This window comes from Vipera ursinii, assembly GCF_947247035.1.
Source record: "Vipera ursinii genome assembly, chromosome: 16".
NCBI lineage: Eukaryota > Metazoa > Chordata > Lepidosauria > Squamata > Viperidae > Vipera > Vipera ursinii.
In genome coordinates this window covers 1569844-1591619 of record NC_139529.1, presented here as the reverse complement: position 1 = coordinate 1591619, position 21776 = coordinate 1569844, and the positions used below count along the sequence as shown (strand labels likewise).

General features: G+C 49.0%; 1 protein-coding gene across 1 annotated transcript in view; it reads right to left on the bottom strand.

Moving 5' to 3' along the window:
- Nucleotides 1–21776, bottom strand: part of COL5A1 (collagen type V alpha 1 chain) — a 203237-nt gene that overhangs the window by 137867 nt on the left and 43594 nt on the right. The window contains exons 2-4 of the mRNA XM_083375260.1: nucleotides 9268–9435; nucleotides 7202–7415; nucleotides 3884–4046 (exon numbers count right to left, since the gene is read on the bottom strand). Of these exons, the coding sequence (XP_083231386.1) occupies nucleotides 3884–4046; nucleotides 7202–7415; nucleotides 9268–9435 (545 nt within the window). The remainder of the gene's footprint in view (nucleotides 1–3883; nucleotides 4047–7201; nucleotides 7416–9267; nucleotides 9436–21776) is intronic.

The window sequence follows — 21776 nt, the reverse complement described above, 5'->3', positions numbered from 1 at the left end:
TCTGGGCTCTGCAGTGGGCCAGCATCTACCATCCTCATCACCGCCAGAAATTAAAACCAGTGGGGACACATTCTGGCATCTGCCGTGGGCAGAAGTCCACGCATCAGGACGTGATCTGACTTTCTGGCCAACTTCTTCTTTCTCTAGGAACTTTATTAAAAATGTTTTCATTCATGCACTCATTCATTTGGTTTGACCTACTGCCCAACTCAGAACCACTTGGGGTAGCATAGAGATGAATCGAAACCCGTAGTTAAAGCAGGTGCAGCATCAAAATAAACAAAATGGAACTGACAATTAAGGACTCTAATCAAGATACTACTACACTCCCAGAGTCACACACAGTCCACCAGCCGAGCCCTCAGAGCCTTACGATGGCCCAGAGATGCGGATTTCTTACGTACCTTTTTTCAAGTACAGGTCAACGTGGAACTGCTTTAAGAGGGATTACCCATAGCAGGCAAAGAAAAGGTGATCAGGGATGGAAGCAATAAAGGATTTCTGGGCTACCTAATGGATTAAATGTATATAGGACAGTGTTCTACAAGAACTCCTAGAGTTTGGGAACAATTAGGGCAGCAAAAACAGAATTTAAACAAAAATAATATCAGATCAGAGCGAGTAATACAAAAATGTGTCTCGGCCTCACTCCTTAAACAACTCTGGACCTGCTCAATTATTGCCGACTTCCAGAATGCCATCAGAGTGTGAGGTCTGCAGCTAGAGAGGGGTGTGGGAGAGGCTCACATTGGCCAAGTAGGGATCCTTTCGTTGGGATTCCTGCACTAAGCACGGGGTGAGGTGTCTCCCGGGCCTCCCTTTCCAAGGGTGTTGGGGCCAATTAATGTGATTCCTTCATAAAATTAGCAGCATTAGAGCAGAATTTGCCCTTGTCACTTCCGAAAAGAACGTTAATTATGCACGTTGACTGGATTAAGCACATCTAGCTTCTGAGATACTGTTAGAAGGGAAGGAGACGAAGTGCAGGCTTTCAGCCTAGCCCAGGGGTAGGCAACCTTGGCTCTTTTATGACTCATGGACTTCAACTCCCAGAATTCCTCAGCCAGCATGGGGGAACTATGGCCCCTTCATGACTCGTGGACTTCAATTCCCAGAATTCCTGCTCCAGAAGGAGACCTTATACCAGGGGTAGGCAACCTTGGCTCTTTTATGACTCGTGGACTTCAACTCCCAGAATTCCTCAGCCAGCATGGGGCAAACTCTGGCCTCCTCCTGACTTGTGGACTTCAACTCCCAGAATTCCTGAGCCAGCATGGCTCAGCTTGGAAACCTCTCCCTTTCCCCTCAGCATGGCTGGCTCAGGAATTCTGGGAGTTGAAGTCCACGAGTCATAAAAGACCAAGGTTGCATAACCCCTGGCCTAGCCAATGCCAGAAGCTTCACAGAACTTTCTTGAGCAGAAATAGTCTATCTGATTACAGTGATGCCCACAGACTTATACTAGCAAAAGAGCCGCTGCTAAAGGCATTTTAGTTAGGATCTAGTTGCTCTCCGCAGGCATATGGAAAACTGTACTTCATTCTTTCTTGCTCATTCAGCATCTCCCTCCTGGGAGAAAAGGGATTTCACCTCACCACCTAAGGTTTTCTGGCTTCAAGTAATGTCTGAAGCAGAAGTGTGCGTTAAAAAGGCGCCTGGCTGAGACTTTACAGCACTCGGTTTGGAAGAAATAAGTCAAGGTTTTGGGACAGTGATAAAGTGTTTGACTAGAGCGCTATTTAGTGGCCAAAATCAACCCCGATCTTTCAGCTCCACAGACCCCTGGAGTCTCCCCTGAAACGATGAGATGTGGAGACTGCAATAGGAGAAGCCAGGGAGAAACTCTTCGTTGGATCATTAGTAAGTCAAAGTATATTCACAAAGGATTTTTTTAAGGTGAGGAAACTCTGTGATTGAAAGACCAGGCTCTTAATTCTCTGCTTCAGCCAAACTGCTTATTGTAAAACCTAAGCAGGAAATATGGATTGCCTCTTTGGAGACTTAGCTGAACACTCTATTCTTATCCAAGTACAATGAATCTTTGGCTTTGTTTTTCCTCAAGTTCTTTGCAAAGTTTTTATTTTAAAATGAATAATAACAATAACAGAATAACAGACTGAAAGGCAAATTGAAGCAAACAAAAATCTCACTCATCCATTTAGCATCTTAGAAGGGTGTCCAGGCAGCCCCCAATTTAAGACCATTCGTTTAAGGATCATTCAGAATTGAAAGGGTGCTGAAAAAAATTACTTATAACCCATCCTTGTATTTATGACCCTGCAGGGTCCCTGTGGTCATGGGGTCACGGTTGCAGCATCCTGGGGTCAGGGGATCACCTTAAGCCGCCTAATGATCGCAGTGATTTGCTTAACGACCACGGCAAAAAAGGTCATCCAATCAGGCACGAATCACTTAAGTGGTGGAAATTCTGCCCCAAACTGTGGTCATGCATTGAGAGCTACAGGTAGTCCTCGACTTACGATCACAATTAAGATCAGAATTTCCATTGTTAAGCAAAGTGGTTGTTAAGCAAATCACATGGTCATTAAGCAAATCCGCTTCCCCCATTGTTGGAAGCTGGCTGGGAAGGCCCCAAATGGCGGTCACGTAACCCTGGGGTGCTGCAACCGTCGTGAATCCAGGCCAGTTGCCGAAAGCCCCGGGATTTCGGTCCTGCGGCCATGGGGAGCAGCAAGGGTTCTGTGAGTGTGAGCGCCGATTGTATGTTGTTATTTCCAGTGCTTTTGTAAGATCAAACGGTCACTACATGAATGGTTGTAAGTTGAGGACTACCTGTTCCTGTAAAGCTTCCTCATCCACACTTGGCCAGACTCTTGTCCAGCATCTCTGGAACTTTTTTCCACAAACCTCTTTCAATAATTCCCATTTAATTTGATGATAAAATGTCCTTTTGATTTTCATTTTTATTTTTCAAATAAGAAAAATGCAATAAACTTCTCTGGACAAAGTGTCAGGGTCTTTGTCTCAGACAACCACCGAGCAGCCCAAACTCTGCAGCTTCTCCTCCATCCACGAGAATCCCCTGGAAACGACATCAGGCAGATCCCCTCTTGTGGCAAAGAGAGGGCAGAGAGGGCGGCACATGTCAGCACTAGACTACAAACCCAATGAAGAATGCCATCCACCAAATGGCATTCAGAAGCCCCAGATCGGGTGGGGAGGAAACCTGAAGGAAATGGAAGAGTGGCTTTAGCACGGTAATTTTAAAAGGCCAGAGCTTTCAGGTAGAAACGGAGAAGGTAATTAAAGGACAGTGAAGACAGATGAGGCTGGGCCAGGAGAATGGGTGAGAGAGCTCAGAGCCCGGCGCTGATGGGCTTTTCAGACCCCCAAGGCTGGCCACTCAAGGGCTCAACGGCATAATGGAAACCCAAAACTGGACAGGAGCCAGTCCACTTCTTGGCAGCAGAAATAACAATGGTGATGGCTTAAAGGTGAGTTATTTATTTATTATTTATTATTTATTTATTATTTATTAATTTAATTTATATACCGCCCTTCTCTTGGGAGCGGCAAAGGGCAACCTCCCTCTGGGCCGCTCCCAAGTCAGTCCCAGAGCGCCTTTGACCATGGCTTATTAATTTCGGGGTTCTACCTGTCTTCCTCTCGTGTTAGGGTCACCCCAGAGAGCTCCGTTATGAGCCGAGGCTATGTTTTCAAAGCTCTGCAATGGAGGCTGTTCTATAGTGGTTTTCTCTATATAGACGTCCTTTCTGAAATAGGACGCGACAAACTCCCCCCCCCCCTTTTCTTTTCTCTCTCTCTCATCCAGAACAGGTTCTTCTTATCCCAAGAAACAAAATCCTCCGATGCTCAGCATCGAGACGCCCTCCCGGCCGTTCTGTCTCTCTTGCACGCTTACCTCAAAGACTTCCTCGTCCAGGATCCTTGTTCCAAAGACAATGATGCCGTTAACGTCAATGATGGGGTGGTCGCTTCGGTCCAGGAACTTGGTGACCTTTTTTTTACAGTCCAAAATCAGAGTAACATTCTTCTTGTGGACACTGAAAGCAACTCGATGCCACCTGGGGAAGAGCAGGCCCAGCAGAAGGTCAAAAGAAGGTCCAGGTGTCATGGCTTCCCACACCCACCTCAGCCCAAAGGGAAGCTTCTAGAACCACCAAGCCAGAAAGCGTCTTCCCTTGGCTGGCCATTACATTTACACTGATGCTTCCTCTATCGCTGCAGGATGGAAAAACCCACCGGCATTATCTCAGTTCTCAAGAAGTATGAAACGCTAAGCCCAGTTTAATCAATCACATTGCCTCTGATATAAACCAGACGGCATGCCACTCATTTTAGCCTAAACCAGTGGTGGCAAACCTATGGCACGGGTGCCAGAGGTGGCCATTCCATCCCTCTTGGCCTTGCATGTTCTCCTTTTCCCAGGCACGACCCACTGCATCACCTCCTCAGCTGTTGGCCGACCATCAAGCTCAGAGGTGGCTTCTTTGAACAGCTGGTGACGGGCTGCGGAGCCTACACCCATGACTCCCAGCAGCAATAGAAGCTACTGATGGACACTGTTGGCCCCCATGCGCTCGCCGGCCTCTGTGTGCGGGGGCCAGTGGTGTCAGGCAGCAGCCGCCACAGCCCTTGCCTTGCCCCATGGCAATGGCACCCCCACCCTGCCTTGCCTCACCCCACAGGATGAGTCTCCTGCCTACCGACCCATCTGCCAGAGACCTCCTGGAGCTCCCCAACCCTCCCCACGAGCAACATTGAGGTGACCACAGCCACCTTGGCCAAACCCACCCAATCTTCCATGACCACCACAGACACACCCACCCAGTGGGCCACGCCCACCTGGCACCCAGTGATAAGTAAGTGGGTTTTGGGTTACAGTCTGGGCACTCGGTCTCTAAAAGGTTCGCCACCACTGGCCTAAACTTTCACTTTCCTCCTGGAATTTTCATGTGTGGATGCCTCCTTTTTAACTTATAATGAACAGCCTATCACCTCCATGATTGTCTGCCTATTGTGCAGGGTTTGGGGATCAAACAATTTAACACATCATTTGAACAAAAACCTATCATGCCAATAACGAACTGTGATGAAGGTGTGGTCATAAAGAGGGTTGGCACACTACTTGCAGCTGACTCCTGATCATGGCAACTTTCCACGGTTAGGCAGCTGCAGAAGTGTTGGCCAACCATGGGAATTCTGGGTGTGAGTGTTCCAAAACCTCTGGAAGGCAGATTTGATAAGAATGACTTAGGAAATTAAATTCATTTGAAACCCATTGTGGGCTCCTGCATTCTCATAGTTCTCTTGTGCTGTTCCAGCCATAAACAGGTTATTTTGCTTATTTGTAAATTTAAGGAAACCTTTACTGAGCATGAAAAAGTTGTTATGAAAAAAGCTTGCCAAGTGCCACTGCAACAGGGCACCCCCAGTTTTGGGTCTCATTCTTTCAGTACATGGGTGAGGAGCTTAAAAGAAGCTCTCACCCCACATCCACTCGTGAAAACAAAATCCACGTTCAAACTCGTCTTGGAGAGTTGAGTCTCCTTCTTCCCAGGGGCCACAGAGACAAGAAGGAACACGGGTGCAGCAGTTGTTTCTTTATAGTATTCCAGGAAGTGGCAGCCATAGCAGGGAGACGGCAGTTTCCGAGCAAGGGGGAAAGAGGGCTTCAGAATGTATCCCATGCCAGGTTTCAGACTTTCAGGGCGCTCCGGCAGCAGCCCCTTCTTCATGGGGAGGAGAGCAGGCATTCGCCCCCTCTGCTCTCCAGCTTTCTTGGTCTCCCTCGAGGACGGAGCCGTGTTTACGTTCCCAACATTCCTGCTTCCTCCGTAGAGACGGGAACCTTCAAGCCACCAACTGAGGCCTGTCCGTTTCTGAGGACACCCCCGAGTGGAATCTTTTTTAGAGCTGGAAATATCTTAGCAAAAAGGATCTCCAGGCATTAGCTGCGGAGCGTGAAATGTTCTGAGAATGAGATGCGGAAAACAGCAACAAGACAAATTCCTGTTTTCCGCTGGGAAAAGACACGCTTATCTTCAATATATCTTTAAGTCTAATGAATGTTATTTGTTGGACGACTTCTTGCTGTAATTCCAGCGCTGCTGCTTCTTTCTTATCACTGTAATTGGATTTGTGTCTCGTTAAATTGTTCCACTTGCATTTTTATATGTAACTGTCTTTGCTCTTAGTTTCATGAATTAGAGGCCCTAAATACCTTGTCAAATCAGAAGGTGAGACACAGAGTATTTTCCAGGAAAAAACAGAAAACGAATAAACAGCTATGTAGTAAGTAGTAAGATTTCCGAAAAGGGGAAAGCAAAAAAACAAGGTCAAATCATGCCAACTATGCAAAGACTGTGTGCCTGGGCATCTCAGCTTGGCTTGGATTATTTTAGCAAGTTTCTAGAGCTCAGGACTGTCGATGGATCTGAACGTTTATGAGCAGCCAAAGGAGTGACGATGACAGTCCCCACAGCACTTTCAGCCCCATTTGGCAGAAACAAAATTTTCTGACTTTAAAGAAAACCGGCCCGGACAGACACAGGATTCCCTTTCCTCTTGGCTCCTGTCTGCCATGGCTTGGAGAGGGGAAGACGGAAAGCCAGACTTTTCCAGGCCAGATCTGCTGGTCAGAGCCTTCTGGAGCTACAAGAGGCCCCCGGGGAAGCCAAACTGAACCGCCCCAGAGAGAGGCCAGTCCAGCCCCTGCCTGCCCCTCCAAGCCGCATTCACTCCTTGGATCCACTGCCAGGCCGCCTTCCCCCAAGGCTGCGGCTGGCTGCAGAGAAGTGGCAAGTTCGGCTCTTGGTGGGAGGGGTCACACATACACACAAGGAGCCAGAATCACCGGTGGGTTGGTGTGGGTGTGTGGGTGTTGATTTGGGTTTGCAAACTCCAACTTGACCTCGGATTCAACGTATGGTGGGAACTCAACCACCGTCTTACCCCACTGGACAAAGTAGGCCGCCATGTGAGCCACCATCTTGCTTGTTTATCTGGGGCCTCACATGCTTCTCTCTGACGTTTTATGACCCCCCTCTTTCCCCCTTGGGGGGGCTCCCATTGGGCCACTTCTGGAGAGGGTTTCTGGAGCTTCAGAAGCACCTGAACATGCCTGACCCGATCATCTCCCGTCAACCACCCAAAGGAGGGAACCTGGAGTTCCTCCGCCTGACCCTCCACCAAGCCCCCTTTCGTCCCCCTCACTCACTTGCCGTCCGAGAGGTTGATGCCCCGGAAGAGAGGGTAGTTCTCGGGGCCCGGCTTCTCCATGTGGTCCTCATACAGGAAAACCGGGGACCGCCCCAGCTCCACCCCGACCTGCTGGATGCCTTGCTCGTTGTAAATGGAGATGAGGAAAGACTGGCCGCCCTTCTTGGCTTTCACCGTGGTCAGGATGGAGAAATCCTCCGGAAACGGAGACACTGGAAGCGGAAAAGGGAGCAGAGCGGAGGGCGGGATCAATTTCTCCCCCAAAGGGAATCACCAGCGTTGGCTCTGTAGCCGCCGTGGCAGGGCTGGGTGCAAAAAGCCAGCTGAACGAGGAAGGTCTGCTTTGAGACTTTAGGTGCAGGCAGGCCTCGGCTTATGACCACTTGTTTAACGACAGAAGCTACAACAGTGCTGGGAAAAGTGACTTACGACCAGTCCTGCCACTGGCAGCCCCTGCAGCGTTCTTGCTGTCCCTGGGTCAGAATTTGGCGACTGGCCTGTTTGGATGGAGGTTGCCACGTCCAGGGGCCATGTGGTCACCATCCGCCACCTTCCCGGCCAGCTTCTGACAAGCAAAGCCAAAGGGGGAGCCAGATTCACTTAATGACCATGGCATAAAGGTCATAAGATTGGGTGTGACCCACTTAACCGTATCACGTCCTGATGGAGGTTCCAGTCCTGATTGTGGTCATAAGCTGAGGACTACCTGTATTAGCAGCTGTGGTGGCATAGTGGTTAGAGTGCAGTTTTGCAGGCTGACTCTGCCGACTGCCAGCGGTTCAATCCTGACTGGCTCCAGGTTGACTCAGCCTTCCATCCTTCCGAGGTTGGTAAAATGAGGACCCAGATTGTTGGGAGGGACAATAAAGTACCGGTCTCCAAGTCAAGCTGCGCATGAATGCATACGCACCAGCCCGCTGCTTACATGGCCCGGTTCCAAACAGGCCACGGCCCAGGGATTGGGGACCCCTGCGGTAAAGCACTGGGAAGCGGTATATAAGTCTAAGTGCTATTGCTAGTATGATTAATGATATCCCAAACTGGGAAATGCTTCCACGTCCACACAGACGCGCACAGAGCACAACTCCATTTGGACTTAGGATCCTTTAGGATCTCTGAGGAATCTCCCCCGCCAGGAAGGGTGTGGGTCGTAGCATTCCAGGTCAAACAACTGGATGCTTTGCACAGCTGGCAGCGGCGAGAGCAGCGACACACCAAGATCCTCAAACTACCAGCTGAGGAAAGCAAAGTACCAATTAGCCCCAACTGCAGCCTGCCCTGGACTGGAGAGTCTTTTGTGTAGCTACGTGTCACTGCACCCTCCCTCAAGACCCTTTTAATGTCTGCATTTCCTTTTGTAAATGCTCTGCAATTACCTCTGTTGTCTTTCTCTCGCCATCCACTCATTTGCTTGTTTGGAGGGGTGTTATTACACAAAAGGAGTGGGAAGCGCAGCAAAGGCCAGGCTGCCTCTGAGAGCTAAGCTGTGCCCTTGTGGGGCGCAGTTTTGCACACCAATCCCTTCTGCGCCTGTCCACAATTCCTAGGCCCCTTTTCTTGGCCAGGGCCAAGCCCCAGATGATGTTGAGAAAATGCCTGGCATCTTGGCCGTCGGATCAAAGCAACCCGCTGCTTCCCTGCACATTCCTCAAGCTTTTGGCAAGAGGTCTTCCAGATCCCCCCCCCCCCAAAGCAAGGTGCTGCCCTGGCTGAAGATAGTTCTGCCGCGGCTTTGCTCAGAAAGCGAGCATCTGCCTGGCCTGCCACAAGTCCAGCTGGGAGGGCCTCCGCGTCGCAGCCAAGCAGGACCGGAATCCACCTGGGCAAATCAGGAGAGGAAAGGGAGGAAGCGCCAGGCTCCGTCAAGTGCCCCAGGCTGGCTGCCAGCAGGACACGGGCATCCTAGGAAAGGAAAAGGTGCCATCTTTTCTGGGAAACAGGAGTGGTGTCCCTAGCGCTGAAGAGGTTCCCTAGCTGGCCAATGAAGATCTGCAAGCCAACGACCCAGCCCAGAGAGCACCGAGGGCCCCCCAGTTGCACCCTGAGCCACAAGCACCCTCTTACCGGGGAAAAGCTGCTTGGTTGGGGCACTCAGCTGCGCATCCTTGGTCACGTGATAGGCCACATCCGCTCCCTTGGAAGACCGCCTGCTGGTGCAGAATCCTGTCGTTTTTGAGACGCCATCGGGTAAATTATGGAAATCTAATACCTTCAATAGATCTGCAGGCTCAGCTGAAAGAGAGAGAGAAGCCAACATCAGGACTACAGATTCCCAGAATCTCAGAGGTGAAAGGAACCCTTGAGATCATGTAGTTAAACCCCCCGCTTAGCCCCTTCGACAGATGACCGCTCAGCCTCTCCTTGAAGGAGAACGCGCCACTTCATGTGGCAGCCTGTTCCCCTGGCTGTACCTCTTGGCAACCAGCCTTTAGGTTTAATCCGCCACACAGCCCAGTAAACACCAAAGCGGCTTTATTTCAAAGGAAGGAAGGGGGACGCATCCATTCCAGAGAGGAGCGCCCTCTGCAGGTCAGCCAATATAATGAAGAGGCCCTTTGGTTTGCAGCTGCTTTTTACAGAAAAACTTTCCATTTAAGGAAACAAAGTTTTTTCCAGAGTTTATCCATTTAAATTACATAAAATGTTCCGACAGATTTTTTTTCCATTCTTTACTCCTCATTTTGTACCTCCAACTTTACTAAGCGGCTGAAAGCAAGAGGGTGGCAATGTCTACTGATAAAGTCAGGAAGCCCTGGAAGAAACGCCTTTGGACGCCTTGTTGCTCCTCTCCGCTGGAAGACTTTCCACAGAGGCTGGACGGCCACTTCCCAACCTTCCCTGGTGAGCCACACCAGAGCCGGGGCTGGACTGCATGGCAAGGAGGACACTTGCCCAGCCACATGGATCCTCTCCTTGTTGACTAGTCAACTGCCTGTCCCGGGGTCTCAAAGATGGCCGAGGATCCTCAGAAGCCAAGAAGGCCAGTGGTTGGGGGGAGGGGGCTGTTCTGCCTCTTTCCTTTCGGCCATCTTGGCTGCTCGAGGGAGCTGGGTGGCAGGTGTGTGTGTGTGTGTGTGTGTGTGTCCATCTCCCCCTGGAATGGCAGCTCAGGGTGTCGCCTCTGCCTGGCTGCCTTTTACCCCCTGCTCTTATGGGGCCACTGCACAATCAGTAAGAAAAATAGCCCTGTGGGAATCCAGGGAGAGAAAAATAGCTGCCGATGGTTTTGACAAAATGTCTTTTCCTATTTTAACGAAACCAACCCTTACCCCAGGAAGCCATTATGAAAAAGCAGAGCCTAGTAATAAGCAGCAGCAGATGTCAGAGGAGCGAGCATCTTGGTAAGGACATCGGCCAGAGCCACTGACTGAGAAGGGCAGAAATCAAATGATATAACAAGTAAAATTCTGAGGGCAGGTAGGAACCTCTGCCCATCCCCATTCAACCTTGGGTCCGAGGAGAGGGAGCAAGGAGCCCGCCAGCATTTCTTCGCTGGCTCCACCGAAGGCTCAGTGGCTGCAAAGCCACCGAAAGGCTCCCCAGCCAGGCTCTTTGCTGGGGTTCAGATCTCTCCGGGTCTTGACTCCTGGGCCCTCTTGGCCACGTTTTCAGAAGGGGCTACCCTTGCCTGCTTCCCAGGGCTGAGGGAGAGTGGCTGGCTCAGAGCCCCTCAGCTTTCTTGATGCTTCTGGTCAGACTAGAATTCACAACCTCCCGGTTTCTGGTCTGGTGCCTTCAGCACTAGGCCAATAACGGTCTACTCCAAGTGAGCCAACCGAACAACAGAAACCGCACTCGGCTCACCGCGAGGAGTCTATGACGATTCCTCTCGGCCAACTCACCACAGCCAACTCACCACAGGACAAGAGTTACACTAATATCAAAGAAATGGTGGGATCGTTAAAGAAAGGATGCGAAAGGAGGGACAGGATGAAATGGGAGTGGCAAAAATTGAAAACAATGAAACTGAATTGTTAAACCGTCCCGCGGTGAGTTGTCCTGCGGTGAGTTATCCCACTCCGCACTGGGGGAACGGGTTCACACGAGATACTAGGAGAGCCAAGCGGAAGCCGCCACGGCTGAGGTGGGAAGCGACTTTTGGGAAAGGGGGCGGAGCCACTCAGAGCCAATCAAGGGGCTTCTCTGACCGCATTGCCACTGCCACGGGGTGGAGTTTGAACCTGGATTTTTAACGTTAAGCGCTGCCTGGAATCTGTGAGTTGGGCGGCTGCATAAATCTTTTTAATAAATGCATGTGCAAGGCCACTGCCTGGAGCCGCCTCAGGGCCTGCAGAAAGGGCCTGTGGTCTCCGTGCAGCCCCTGCCGGCAGAGAGAGAATTGTCACAAAGCAGCTCCCCCCACCCCGCCCAATAACGGCAGGCAAGGCAACAGGCCTAACGACAAGGCTGCTTTCTAGGTGGAAACAAGCAATGCAGGAGGCTCCACGGTGGCCCGTTTGGGGCTCTTCCAGTCTGGGAAAGATCGGGTGATCCTGCACCGAGAAGCATCCCAGTCAGAATATTCTGCACTGGAGCTTCAGGGAACAGGCCAGGCCTGGCCCAGCCCCAAACACAGCAATGGTCTACACAGCTCCCCCAAGCCAACCAGGCTGAAAACTAATCAAGTTGGGTCCTCACGTGGCCTGGTCAAGCCTGTATGGAAAAGGCCGCTCAATACACTCCGCTGTGTATTGGAGTGTGTATTGTATTAAGCAATAGCTTAACAGATGACAGCTAGAAGGGGCTGTACATAACTGCCGCTGGGCGTGGCTCAGTTTTCGGCGGGAAAGCCTAGTTAAAGTGATTGGCTGTCAGCTCAGCAGCCAGAGTATATAAAGGGCACAGGCAGCCCATTCTGTTGCTGGTTCTTCTCTACAAATAAAGAGCTGAATTCACTGCCTGGCGTCGTCTTGTGTGTGTTAACCCACTACACTTCAAGGTGTCAGTCCCATTGTGTTCCCCGTAGTCGAGTTGTGAATGCCCACAGGTGCCGAACCAGTGGGTCGGTATTTACAGTATTTGTTTATCTAATTTATAGGGCTGCCATCTTGTCTGCAGCAACTCCAGATGGCTACCAAACATATAAAAATGCAGTTCAAATGACATCAAAATATTAGAAAATGTAAGAAAGCAGCTGAAGTAAAACCTAAATCGATAATAAATTTGAACTACAAGTCACAGGATCCTAGCGGTCAACTGACCTCCACCTTGACCAATTCAGCCCGCTAGACCTGGAGCTCCTGTGGACAAATCCAAGCCAACAAGCCTTGTTTTCATTTCCCACAGAGACCTCCGAGTGTTTCAAGCAAACTTTTGCCGGCCTTCCCATCTCCTCTGACCCAGTTCTGTCAGGAAGCCTGTTTTCCCCACCCCCGTCCATCTCTACTGCCTTCTTCTGGATCTAACCCATATTGTCTACATCCTTGTTAATTGCAAAGGTCCCAGAGTGAGAGCCAGCTTGCCCCCAAAGCAGGTCTTCAAAGGTGGTGACGCAAGGGTTAACAGGCTGGGGAGAGCTTCAGCCATGGAAGCCTGGTGGACGACTTAGGCCGGTCTGTCACCCTCAAGCGAAGGGGATACAATGGAAGAGGTCCCAAGCCATCCAGCTTGAGTTCCTGATGCAGCACCAGGACAGGAATCAGATAAATGTCTCAATAAACCTGAATTAACTGGGTTAATACAATACATGAGACGGGCTAAGTGCTGCCGCTTCCACCAGACGAGTTCACTCCCCTCTTAGAGCCAGTATTTGATTTTTCTGCCCTTCCTTATTTTGGACCTATTCTGCCCTCTCAAAGTCGTTGGCACTGGATGCGTCTTTCTGCTCCCAGTTTTGTTTTTCTCCAACTCCCGACCTGGATGCTGTCCACGCTTCCTTGCGACTGGCAGGGGGAATGGGCCAATCCACTCTGAAGGACAGCCCACTTTCCCAGCCCTCTCCCAGGATTAAGCAGGAGCCTCGCTGCAGAAATAAAGAAACAAGAGCTCAAATGAAGCTCGGCCTGCTCAAAAGAGGCCTTGTTTCTCCCGGCTGCATTATAGGGGCTGCTCGTCTCTGGGTACGTTCTTCACCTTGACTGGGTGCCCAGGGGGTAAGGACCTACGCTGCCCTGCCAGAGCTTCCCACCCAGCCCCCTCCAAGGTCTCCCTGCTTCCCTTGGTCCTGCTCTGCCAAAGGCCCAGAGAGAAGGGGGTCAGAGCCCAGAGAGGGGCCAGAGACCTGGGTGAGGGTTGCTCTAACCAGCCTGGCACAAAACTCAGGAAGAACACATCGCAACTGCAGGACAGAAAGCAACGTGGGGACCCTCCGCTTCCTCTCTAGCGGGTTCCTTCTCCTCCCATTCAGCAGCCGGACAAGGGAGTGATGTGGGCAGACAGGCATGTGAAGGATGTGAGGATCTTGGGGGACGGGGGAGGGGCAGACAGTGGGTTCTTGAGCTGCAGCCCGGGGACAATTTCCCCAAAAGGAAGGTGGAGGAGAATGGAACAGGGGCTCCCAGCGAAGATGCGGAGGAAAGCTTTGAATTGAAAGCCGATCAGATCGGACTTCCGGTGGCTGTGCGGCGCCGGAGACAGCCTTCCCGGGCTGCCCGTGGCTCAGCTGAGTTATTTTCGCCCGAAACAGCGCCGATCAGCTGTTCGGGCGAATTTGAAGCCCCCTCCTCGGGAGAAGAGGAGGGGGTGAGCCCCCAGGTAGGGGTCGAGTTCTCCGGGGCCGCCTGAGCTTATGGCTTGGGCGGCTGAAGGATTGAACTCCCCCGTAGCCTGGGCTGCTCCCAGCTGGCCAGCGCCTCTGCTCCTGATTTCTTGGAGCAGAGCCAGGCGTCTGCGACCACCCCTGCCTGAAGGAATGACTATGGATTAAAGGAGCAGGCAGTGCGGTACAAGAGGAAAAGGTGAAGAGGATTATTATATTTTACTCTCGAGCTTGATGGACTCTTTTGAATTTTAAATCTGAAGTGAAAGTGCGTCACAATTGAAAGTAAAAGATGGCGACTAAACCACCCCCTAAAACTCTTCGGAGTGCTGGAACTTCTCCGGTGCAACAATCATTATTGCAGGCGTTGCATCCTCCTGATGTATTGACATCGAAGGACTTACAAGATGCTCTTGAAAAACATACCCAGGTAATTTTGGAATTAATTAATTATAGATTTGCACAGATGGAGGAGAAATTGGAGAAATTGGAGGAGAGGATGGAGGAGAGGATGGAACAGAAGTTCAGAGTGATGAAGGCAGACATCTTGTCTTCAGTGTATAAAGTGGCTGGATGTGTGGAAGAACTGGAGGAAAAAGTGGAAGACTTGACTCAGAAGAATGCTATATTAGAAGCAAAAGTATTGGAGAATGAAGATTTAAGAGACAAAATGGATAAGGAACTGAGTCTTGCTCAATATTACCAGATGCAGTTTGCCATTAGAATTAGAGGCTTAAAGGAGAATATTAAGGAAGATCTAAAGCAGCTGGTTTCTGAGGCTCTCGAAGTAGTATTGAAACAGCCAGCATCTGAAATAAAAGGAGGCATGGATAAAGTGTTTCGTGTGAATTCATGGATTGCTAGACAGAGAAAGTTGCCTAGAGATGTGGTGGTTTATTTTGCAAAAAGGGAAATTAGAGATGAAGTTATACGAGCTGCTTATGACACTAAAGTTGTGATTGCTGATCAAGAAGTTTTGGTTCTAAAAGAAATTCCTCCAAAGATTTTAAGGAGAAGGAAGGATTTTATATTTCTTGTGCAAGAGCTCAAGCAACAAGATATAAGGTTCAGATGGGAGATCCCAGCTGGGTTGATGGTGATGCATGAAGGTAAAAGGTACCGTCTGGATACTGTGATGCAAGCGCGTGATTTTTACAATAAAAATGTAAAAATTTTAAAAGCAACGCCATTAACACTTCTGGAAGCTGCAAAGGGATCTGGAGAAGGAGAACATCAAGAGGCTGAAGATGGACAGATAGAAGAGAACGGTGTTGGAGGAGATCAAGTTACAACTTCGTTGGATGATCCTATAGAACAGAGGGTGACGCGTGCTGCTTCAAAACGATCCAAAAAGAGAAAATAGTAGGATTTGCAGAAGTCTATGGAATTTTTACAACGTACTTATAGTCAAGTAATGGGAGGTGGGAAAAGATTTGGGTGAAGACGCAATATATTTTTATATGTGGTGGATTTGTGGAAAGGTTGAGGCTTTTTGGATGAAAGTTTGGTGGAATATACAGAAGATTTTTAAATGGAGGTTAAAGTTTTGTTTGCAATCTTTTTTTGTTTGGAATAATTATAGATGTTACAGTTTTGGACATTAAGTTGATGTTGAACTTAATCACGGCAGCAAGACTTTTGATAGCTCAGTATTGGAAGAGGAACTGCCGACTACAGAAGAGTTGACTTTAAAGTTTTCCGATCTGGTGGAGGTGGCGAAGATTTTGGTCAATTTGAAAGATTATTTGTAAGAATGTTATATTATGGAATGGAGAAAATGGATGGAGTTTATTTAGGACAAGTATAGGGTTAAGAAGTATTATGTAGTATTTGAATAACTTTTTTTTCTTTTCTTCTCTTTTTATCTTGGGTTTTTTTTTGTTTTTTTTTAATATATATATTTAATATTATTAAGGTTTGTTTTATCCTATATAAGCTAGAGAGTGATAGATTTTAGAGTTTAGGGTTGTTAGCATATGGTTGTTTATGTTTGCTTTTTTTTCTTATATATACCTTGTATTTAGCTCTGGGAAGTGGGGGGGAAGGGGGGGAGGGGGGAGAGGAAGGGGGGAGGGAGAAGGGAGGGGGAGGGGGGATTTGTAAGGGGAAAAATTGTATGTTAAAACTTTTTAATAAAAAAAAAAAGAAAGCCGATCAGATCTACTTTCTTATGCTCGTAGCTTACAAAGCATCCAACGTTCCCTTGGAGTCCTCTCTGTGGAATCGTTACACTTAATCAGAAAATAAATGAATGCAGTGCACTGGTGAGACCAGGCCACACTTGGAATAATACTTCATCCAGTTCTGGTCACCAAGATACAAAAGAGAGGTTGAGACTCTGGAAAGAGTGCAGAGAAGAGCAACAAAGATGATTAGGGGACCGGAAGCCAAAACATATGAAGATCAGTTGCAGGAACTGAATATGCCTAGTCTAACCAAGAAATTAACTAAGGCAGGGATTTTTTTGTCATAGAACGCTCAGAACGGAGTTCCGGCACCTTTTTTGGATGGAACCTTGTAGGGTAGGCAAGGCGGGTTGTATGACGTGTGTGAGTTCCGGCACCTTTTTCTTTTACAAAAAAAGCACTGACTAAGGGTGACAGGATAACAATCTTCCAATATTTGAGGGGCTGCCACAGAGAAAAGAGGGTCAACCTATTCTCCAAAGCACCTGAGGCAGGACAAGAAGTGACAGACGGAAGGGAGATCCAACCTAGAATTAAGGAGAAATTTCCTGACAGTGAGACGAATCAATCAGAGGAATGGCTTGCCTCCAGAAGTTGTGTGTGCTTCATCACTATGTATGAAGAGACTGGACAACCATTTGTCTGAAAAGGCAGGCAATTTTATTTTAACTTTCATTAACAAAAGGCATCTCAACTTCTGCTACATCAGGAAAAAGGCTGTTATTTCGCAAGGAGTGTGTCCTAAAAGGTACAGCCGCATCACGATAAAATCCAGCTTCTAACAGGCCAGAAACTAAGATGTCCTGTAGGCATGCAGCAATTCTTTTAAGCAACTGGCAAAGAGGAATAGGAACCCACTCCCAATTACATTATACCTCCCATAAGATTTGGAAGGCACTCAAGACAGAGATCTCAAAAAGGATAATTAAGAACCAAGTACAAAGGGTACATTAAAGCGCTTCCCCCTCGACTGAAAAGGACACTCATGGAGCCATTTCAAAAATGTGCAAGATATCATCAGGCGAGTTCTTGGCAGGAAAGAGGCCCAAATGCAGCCTGCCTTCCCTGCCCTGGGATGTTCCCTCCTGCAGGGAACCTGAACGGCAACAGCCCACGGAGAAAGGCGGCTGGGTCACGGCCAAGAGGGCGCTGAAGTCTTCCGAGCAAGCACTGCTGAGAAGCACAAGGGTCTTCCTGGAGAACCTTGAATTATTCCCCCCCCCCCGGTGCTGCAGTGGCAGAAGTGCTGCCCTGCTCTGCCCCAAAGCCAAGCCCTCTTCTGGGAGACGTGGCCAAGCAAGACTGTCCTTAACACCGGGCAGTCCACCGTCTGCTTCGCCATCCCACCAAGCATCACCAGACGGTGGGAAAAACAGCCACCCACCCATTCGTGGGGGAGGAGGGGGCAGAGAGACTGGGAGGGAGGGGAGTTTTGACAGACAGCCAAAGCAGCAGGGCTAAGAACTTGCTTTCTTTTTGCACCCACCCTTTGAGTGAGCGCTTTCAAAGGGAGCCCAACTAGCCACCCTACAAAGCACCAGACACAGATGAGCCAAGAGCCGGTTGATCTCGCAGCTCAAGCCAAGCGGCCTGGGGGGCAGTGCCCAGGGACCAAAGGAAAGGGCCCCCCGCAGAGGAAAGCGGCCTGGCCATGCCTTTACCAGCACTAAGAGTGAGTCGCCATTGTTTTTTATAAAGTGAGACTTGTGTCGGGAGAAAAGAAAAAACACGACTTTAAACCCGCGGAAGGAAAATTTAGTCCTTAGGATGCCTGGCGGAAACTTGTGCATTGCCACTCTCTCGGGGGATGAGTGGAGACCAAGGACCACCCGAGCAGGTCCAGGTCAAGCCCTGGCAGAGGCCTCTCCTGCCTGCTGAGGGCCAGCTGTCTTGCACTGGCGGGTCAAGGTTCAGGTCAGCCTTATCAGGCAAATCTCAGCTCAGGCCCAAATAAACCACCCAGAAAAAAAGCGTAAAGGCAGATTGCCCGGAAGGAAACCATCGCTCAACCTCAGCCTTCGCAGAAGTAAAGCCATTGGACTTGGCAAGGGAAACCTGCAGGGCGACTGCTGGGACCCCCAACTCTCTCTCACATCCTCCTCGGCCAACCGCTCACACCCACTCGCCTTCCATCCTCCCCTGCTCCACCCTTCCACCTCCCCTCCCCAGCTTGTGTCCCCCCATCTTTCCTTCCACTTTCCCCTGTGATGCTCAGCACTTGTAGCCCAACAAGTGCCTTTGCTTTAATGCTGCAAGATTCGATACCCCGCAGATTTCTATGAACCAGAATCCTCCTTAATATGCAGGAGCACAATTACCCACAATGGGGTGTGTGTGTGTGTGTCTTCCAGAGGCAAGGACTCCCAAATTTCCAGGTCCCAGTCCAACGTGCACCAACATTCATGCTGGGCTGCTTTTGTTTTCCAGGTATGCAAATCCTGACTAGACCATAAAACCAAAGTAGGCATGGATTTTCACAGCCAGAGGAGTAATGACAAAAATATCATTTGGCTAATTAACAGCTGCAAGAAACTTGGAGGAAGTCCAAGTGCACTGGGAGGCATTCTGTTTGAAGTTGCTCGAGCATGTGTCTTTCCCACGTGTGATCGAAAGCAAACCTTCTTTCGTCAGGTGTGAGCATCGCCCTCTTCCACCCTGGGTCACCTCAAAGGGGGAGGGCGTAACCTGAAAGATGAAACAAACCACGTCTCTCTTGCAAGGGTGCTCGACTCGCCCAGCGCACTCGCGTCCTGCCTCAGCGGGCCACCGGGACTGCCCGGCAGCCCCAGATACGCCTAGCTGCAAAGCCTGGAACTCTGCGGCACTTCCCAGAGGGGGCATCCGGACCTCCCAGGGTTGGCAGCAATTGAAGGGGAGGGTCACAATTAGAAAAAGAAAGCTGACTAACTTTGCACAAGGAGGGGAGGGGAGCTGGAACATTTGCTCACAGCTTTGCCTGTACAAACCTCAGTGGGTTGCACAACACGTCAGAAGTGCCCAGAGTCACTTTCTGTGAGATGGGCAGCTACATAAAGTTGATAAATAAATAAAATTAAATAAGTATCACTTAATTATTACACTTCAAACCCAATAAAAACACTAATTTTTATTCCAGGGGGAAAACAGACAATTCACGTACCATTTTTCAGGGAGTCAAATTCCCAGAAAGCTAAGGAACGCCTCCTGCCCAACCAGCCACAGGCAAACTTTCCCTTCAGGCACCCGATGAGCGGGGCCGCGTTCCTCCACATGGACTGCCAGGGGCATCTCAGCTGCACCCAGGCCAGACCAGCCCTCATCCAGCCAGAAGCCCCCTGCTTGTAACTCAAATCCACGGCAACCATTCTGTGTCCCCCTGGACAAAAGAGGACTCCATCCTCAGCATCTTCTCAGTCGCCTCCACTCTCAGTTCGGCCAACTCCGCCTGCCCCTCAGCACTTGCTCCCCTGACCACCCCAGTGGCCCTTTCTGCACCTTTTCCAACTTCTAGGAAACATTCTCAGGTTGGTGCGGGTGTCATAATTGCCTGATGGTGACAACTGATGAACACAGAGTATTAACTGGACTCCAAGTCAGTTGACAACTTTAATGGCAATCTTCTTATCCAACCCACCATTCACTTTCCAGAAATGTAAATAATTATAAATTCCTTAACTAAAAATAGAGGCAGAATCACCCTCTCTTCATATGCTGCATTCACATCCCAGGCTGGAGCAAGAATTGCCAATTTCTTAGCATTAGTGAAAAACAAATAATTCACAAAACCGGGAAATGCATGGAACCTGAAGATCAGTCGCTCACCTCCGGTTCTTGACTGAAGACATTTCGCAGGGTCATGTAGCCAGCACGGCTATACGCCAGAGGCGCACGGAACACTGTTGCCTTCCCACCAAAGTGGCACCTATTAAACTGCTCACATTTGCACGCTTTCGAAGCTGGGGCAGGAACAGGAGCTCACCCCCTTGCACAATGTGTCTCAAACCTGGGCTGTCAGCTTTCCAGCTGACAAGCTCAGCATCTTTAACCACTGAGCCATCGATAGAGACAGAGAGAGAGAGAGAGAGAATTAGAGATACATGCACATACATACATATACTCATACCATATATACATACCATACACACACACAGATACAGACATCATTATCATTTTAGCTATTGTCTGTCCACTGCAGGGTGAAGGCCTCTTCTGCATGCTTCCAACATATACATATACGTATACGTATATGTATGTATGTAGACCTACCTACCTACGTACATACATACATACACACACACACACTGCCTTGCAGTCAGATGGGCAGCAAACAAAATTAATAAATAAAAAATAATTTTAAAAAACGGACAGACTCCAGAGTCACTTCAACACATCAGGCTCAGCTAAAATGGGGTAGTCACTTTTAAGATTCTTAGCTAAAATACTGCATACAAAATATGTTCTTTGAGAAGCAAAGTGTATAAACGTTGCACACAATCCTTACATGTTTGGGGAAACTGCTTTGAAAAATGGATGTTTCTAGTAAATATGCATCCCAAATGCATTTAAGTCCATAGAAACAAATGCAAACACAGTTTGGATTGACATGAGACGGACATGGGTGAAGCACTCACTGCCAGATTACCTGGCTATAGCCAATCGGAACACTTGGTTTCCTACCTAGAAGAGAAGGCAGCTTGCAAATTAAAACTGCCATTGGCTAGAGCAACCGGAAGTGGGGCCTTCAGTTTAAAGGTAACGCATTACCAAAAGAATCTGTATTTTGTGCTGGCACTCACTTCCCACCCAGAAGTCCTGCCAAGTCCTCCTCCAGAGTTAAATCCTTTTTGACATGGTTAAAGTCAGCCAAAGTCAGTTCATCTAACCCAAAAGGAAGGTCAAATGCACAGAAGCTCCAAAATGAATTTCTTCCCCAGCAGAAATGTCCCACTTCAAGTTTCTGCTTTCTCCTCAAACACTCCTGATTGGGCCTTTTTCTCTGTACTGGAAAACCAACTAACTATTTCCACAAGACCCATGAAGTTTCTGTTTGTCAAAAAAACAAACTGTTGGGGCTTCCGGTTTGCGATCGTGGCGCCAGCGGACGGTGCAGAGATAGTTCTCTTCGCCGTCCGGTTTTTCCTCCGTTGACAGACCCTGAAAAGAGTCGAAAATCGCCCTGGAGGGGCAACAACTGTGAGGACAACCCCTGACAGATCGCAGAAGGGCAGCAGTCCTTCCGTTTGATCCGGGGCAGCTCCTTTGAACCGACGGAGAAAAGATCGGCCATCAACATGGCCCACTAAGCCGTACCAGCCAAAAGCTAAAGCACAACGAAAGCACCACAGAGGAATTGGGTGTGACCTTACCTTACCTTTCTTCTATCCCAAGTAGCTTCTTGAAATTTCTTCCCCACCTTTAAAATAGCGGCGTTTGTCTACCTTGGGGAAATAAAGCTTTGAAAAGAAAAGAAAAGAACAACTACACAAAACAACTAAATAATTGGACTTGCACCTTTTGGATATTTGGGGTCCCAAAAAGTTCCTATTTCTACGGGGACCTATTACCCTATCTACTTGTTAAAAGTTGGGGGGGGGAGAAAATTTAAACTGGATAAAAGCCTACCTGATTTTGGAAAAAGATTTTACACACTATCGTGAACATCTTGTGGTGAAGCCTGGTATAGCAAGTGAATTTCTTTGACTGTGAGACCT